Here is a 5,529-nt window from a genome sequence, read left to right on the forward strand (position 1 = left end):
TCCGATTATGCAGCGTGGCTCGTTCTGACGGCAATAGTGGTAATTCGGTGATACAGAAACCTTGATGTAATTTCTACATGTTTGAAGCGTTTTGTACTTCTAATGAACTATTGTAATAGAAGAACTAGTCATTTTCGCAAAACGAAAACTAGTACGATACAGGGTACGTGTTACGTGGCACAAAACCGTCCTTTTCAGGGTCCTGTCAAACTTTTAGCCGCTTGGCTTTCGCAACGCATTTGTACTGGTTTTTGATTGTGGGGCGCCATGGATTTTCCTTTCCCCGGAAAAAGGGGCAATGCTTTGTAGAAAAGCATTGGGTACCATGATACGGATGGGTGGAGGTCAAAGGAAATTTCGCAGGGATACGAACACGATGGTGCATGCAATCATGCATGCATGTGCCGCGCCGGCCCACGGGAAGGAATCGGCACTCGTACCACGTACGGGAGCATATACCGCGTAGACGTACGTCGGCACGGACACCACCAGATTCATAGTACGTCCAACGTTACCATCCCCGACGCAGCAAAATCAGCCAGCCCCGCGTCCCGGACGCCCGGGTCTCGCCGTTTGCCTCCCCGGCGATGGCACCGTGAGCACGGACAGGAGGACGATGATAAGACGGGATTGCCGGATTGGTACGCCGGTATCGGTTGGCTCCCCCGAAAAGCCAAGCCAAGCCAACCCAGCATGCACCCAGCACTCAGCCAGCCCGCCGACGGCGATGTCTCCCCGTCTTTCACATGCACCAAATCCCCGCCAAAATCCGCACTGTATCATATCGGCATCAACCCATCGCTTGGCTCCCAACCCACCACGTGCCCCCCCCCCCCCCCCCTCCCCCACCCACTATTACATCTAGTCGCCCCCCTCCCCCACCTCAGATCAACCACTCCACTCTTCCACCCGCCATTGCCTGCCGGAGCTAAGAGGATCGACCGGGTACGCTCAGCTTAGGGCTATTAGGTAGTTAGTTATGATGGAGCTGCGCAAGTACTGGGGCGTGGGGGGAAGGCGGTGCGGGGGGTGCGAGGGGGCGGCGCCGGCGGCGGTGCACTGCCGGGACTGCGCGGGGTACCTGTGCACGGGGTGCGACGCGCGCCCGGCGCACGCGCGGGCGGGCCACGAGCGCGTCTGGGTGTGCGAGGTCTGCGAGGTCAGCCCCGCCGCCGTCACCTGCAAGGCCGACGCCGCCGTGCTCTGCGCGGCCTGCGACGCCGACATCCACCACGCCAACCCCCTCGCCGAGCGCCACGTGCGCGTGCCCATCGCGCCCATCGGCTCCCCCGAGGCCGCCGCGGTGGCCGCCGAGGCCATGATGCTCTGCGGCGCCGGCGACGGGGACGCCAGGGCGGATCCCGACGAGGTGCACGACCAGTTGCACCACCACGGACACGGGGGCATGCTGAACCTCAACGTGGAGGCCGGCAAGGAGGGCGGGAAGATGGACTACCTCTTCTCCGACCTCGTCGACCCTTACCTCGCCGTCGACTTTACCCGCTTCGCCCACGCCGACAGCGTCGTGCCCAACGGCGTCGCCACCGCCGCGGTACCCGCCGTCGTCGACCTGGACTTCGCGTGCGGGATCGGCGCCAAGCCGCCGCCGTCCTACAGCTCCTCATACACGGCCAACGGCTCCGGCGCGCACAGCGTTAGTCGCCTCGCCTTCGCCTTGCCGCGAACCGATCGCCTTCTTGCTTGCTGATCGATCGAGACGGCTATATATAATTTTTCAGGGCTCATCATCGGAGGTCGGCGTGGTGCCGGAGGCCATCCACGGCGGCGCGGGGAGCTTCGAGCTGGACTTCACCCGGCCCAAGCCGCAGGCGTACATGCCCGCGTACACCCCGGCGCCGCCGAGCCACGGCGTGGGCATGCAGCAGGCGTCGGCGGTGGACATGGGGTACCTGACGGTGCCGGAGCGGCCGGTGGCGGTGACCGGGGAGGGCAGGGTGGCGAGGCTGATGCGGTACCGGGAGAAGAGGAAGAACCGCCGGTTCGAGAAGACCATCCGGTACGCGTCCAGGAAGGCCTACGCCGAGTCCAGGCCGCGCGTCAAGGGCCGCTTCGCCAAGCGCGCCGACCAGGACGCCGACGGCGACGGCGACGACCTGGACGCGGAGGCGCATGCCGTGCCGTCTTCCACATCCTACTTGCTCGACTTCGGTTACGGCGTCGTGCCGTCCTTCTGATCCGTACGTCGGCGCGCAGCACGGGCCGGCCGCCTTGTACTTGTACCATTGATGCATGTACAGAGTACCGTAGGGGACTAGTAATCCATGTACTCTCCTGAGCTAGTTCGATCGCGCTAGTGATGTACTAGTAGCAATACTGTAAACTGTAACAGTAGTATTCTGGCCAATACGCTCGTTTAATTTTGGATCGCCGAAAACTAGTACTACTAGCCGCAACATATGGATCATCAATTATTATTCCGTTTTACTAAAACTCATCTAGTAATAACTGAGTTTAAATTATGTCTCATTCATTTTTTATAACCATTAAATGTGATATTTTAGAATGCTGATGTGGTTGTGTCTGTTTTTGTTTTTCATACGAATGTGATTAAATTATATCTCACAGATGAGTTCTAGGTCATTGAAGTTTATGGCGATTATGTTCGTCTACCCACGAAAATAAGGCTCTCGCTATGATCGGTAAGCTCGTGTGATCGATCATAAAATTTGTCCGCAAATTCTAATGGGTTCCGTTGAACTGCGCATGAATGGGTACTCTAACCGCGAAAAGTATGCACCAAATCAGCTTTCTCAAAGAAAAAAAATCAGCTTTACTTTGTGGCTCTGGATATCCACTGGACGTCAGATATTTTGGTATGAAAAATTAAACGTTTTTTTTTCGCAACTTGTGTTCGTCGCGGATAGGAATATAGTTGACGATTCCTTTTTTTAGGAAATTGTCATGCTTACAAACTAAATTTGACAATCTTGTGGCAGTATAAATGGTCCTGAAAAACCTTTGATTTGGCATGGCTAAAAGTCTGACTTTAGAGTTTAGTCTTTCAACGAGGATGTAAAAAGTTTGATGTAAGATTTTTACCGATATCCTTATTTACGCACCAAGTAATATTACGGGGTTGTTCGAATGCTCTACGCGAAGCGGAGCACGTGAAGCGGGCTTTTAGCAACTCCGTGCTTTAACACTGCACGTCACTCCGTTCCAGCGTGGAGTCGCGGAGTGGAGCGAGTCCCAACGCTTCCTACATTGGTTAATTACTTACTTGCCTAAATTTGCAGGTGTTGAAGAGGTCACAATTGTTGAAATATGAGTTGAGAAAAATAATTTTACGATACCAGTTTTTTTTCTCCATCAGGTTGGAACCTATCCACAATGTGCCATCTGCTCGAATCTCAAAGTACTTTTCTTCCTGATCTGCTATCTGCTCCATCTACTACATGCAGTCAAGTCGCCATGTCCGGGTCATAGCATTGCCATAGCCGTAGGACTTTTTTTTTGTTTGGACCGCAATAGCCGTAGGACTATTTAGCATGTGTGTCGGCGCTACATATCATGAGATTAGTAGTGATACAATGTCCATGGCTGTCTCTGCTAGTACGACAACACATAGTACATCCAACATATTAAGCATCGCCACAATGCATGGTGGTCAACCAGGTACTCCAGGTGGCGCATGTTGGTTGATCGCGGTGAGAAAGCTTTTGATTTTTAGTTTTTTTTCAAAAGCCAACCAGCGACGTCATGTGGCGCACGCTGGTTGGTCGTAGTGAGAAAATTTTGGATTTTTTAGCGTTTTTTAAAATAAAAGTGAAAACTGTTTTTTCTTTTCTAGAAAAGTTTTTTTTCTTTATGAGATGGATGTGATGTTCACATGATGTAAGTTTTTTTAAAATTTTAAGATGAAGGTATGATGTGCATAACTTCCTCTCAAGCGACCCGCAACGACAGCCCCCAACCACTAGTTACCATTTATGCATAGATGGTTAAGGTCTCTTACGATCATAGTCTTACATATGTGGACTAGATCCTTTTTCGTTGTTGTTTTTTGAACATGACTTATGATCCGACATGTTTGTCGATGGGGTTTCTGGCAACAACGCATTACATATGCAACCAACGAAAAAACCATGGGTGTTCACGAATCGAAGAAGAAGACACTAGAATGCCTCCATTTCTGGAGTCCCGTGTCTCTAGAAAGTGCCCGAGGGTAGTGTCTGGTACATGCGACATTTGAAATGTCTCCGCTTCGGGAGTTGCTCGCCCCTTGATAGCGTTATTAGGTCCCCCAACCTCCACTCTTGCATGCTTGCATGAGAAATCTAGAAGGAAGAGGAGACGGTGATTCTCCGCTTGAATTCATTCAAGTAGGGCGTGGGTGAATTAGAGGCCCATGGAAGGCCTTACAAAGCCTAGGGGTCCTTGACAAAGAACCAAGGCTACACTTGAAAAGAGGAGGTGGGAGGGTAGAAGTGTGTAATATTTTATTCTTTGGCACATATCCCCCTAGTTAGGCTAGGAGAGAACATATCTGGTGCATCGGGGCAATTGATGCTACCGGTGAACCGGTTCTCGTTGCACATTTAAAGATGTTCAAAAAAATTCCCAAAACAACTTAGTGCATTGGCCCAACATCAATGTACCTTGTCATCCAAAATCAAATCAAAATTTGAAGCATTGCTTCAGATACAGAAATGAAAATTTTGACATCAATGTGCTAGTGGGACAAAACTGAAGCCTAACTTGTGTTACGTACTATTTAGTGTGTCATTTTTGTATCTCAACCAATGTTTTGAATTTTGAGTTGAATTTTTGTGACAACATATATTGATGTTGTTTCAATGCACTAAATAAATTCAGGAGTTTTTTAAACATCTTTTAATGTGCAATGGGGATCGATGCACCGGTAGGACCAATTGCCCCGATGCACCAGATATGTCGCTAGGCTAGGATCGTGAGGACGCCCATATGGGGCAGGTTCCCTCCACCCTATGAACACCTTCTTGCTTGGTATTTTGTCTTTTTGTTCCTTTCCCTCGGTCTTTGATATATTGTTTTTTGTGGTATTCGTTCTTTGAGTTGTTGACTATGAAGCTTTGCTTGGACTTCTGTTGGCAGGGTGGCATGATGGGATCCATGGGAGCTTGTTTGGACTATTGTTGACCACCTTGAATTGGGCCGACTGGCCTTGATTTTTGTTGACCACTTAAATGGTGTGCAATTTAGATAGGGGGTGGGACCTTGGATAGGACCGGAGTCACTACAACAACAAGCTAGATGCCTAAATTCTATGTTCCAAACAAATCACAATTGTGGAAAAACAATTGGCAACTAGAAACTAAATTAGCTTTGCACTATAAATTGAGAACACCCCAAACTTACTCGCACACACACATACACCACATGTAAACATTCTCACAGTACCTACACAATATTTGAATCACATAATTCAATACGAGCAAATTAACCAAAACCGATTTGTCATCAATGGGACACCACCACCCACTAAAAGAATGGCTCGCTTTGATAAGACACAACAACAAACTTGAAACA

General features: G+C 50.0%; 1 protein-coding gene across 1 annotated transcript; it reads left to right on the top strand.

Annotated features, from left to right (window-relative positions):
* Positions 1-567: 567 nt before the first annotated feature.
* LOC123412911 (zinc finger protein CONSTANS-LIKE 5-like) lies at positions 568-2,451 on the top strand. Its single transcript, XM_045105871.1, has 2 exons — positions 568-1,654; positions 1,740-2,451. The coding sequence occupies exons 1-2, from the start codon at positions 980-982 to the stop codon at positions 2,193-2,195; spliced, it is 1,131 nt and encodes a 376-aa protein (XP_044961806.1). The 5' UTR covers positions 568-979; the 3' UTR covers positions 2,196-2,451.
* Positions 2,452-5,529: the final 3,078 nt, after the last annotated feature.

The sequence above is a fragment of the Hordeum vulgare genome, chromosome 7H (genome assembly GCF_904849725.1).
Source record: "Hordeum vulgare subsp. vulgare chromosome 7H, MorexV3_pseudomolecules_assembly, whole genome shotgun sequence".
NCBI lineage: Eukaryota > Viridiplantae > Streptophyta > Magnoliopsida > Poales > Poaceae > Hordeum > Hordeum vulgare.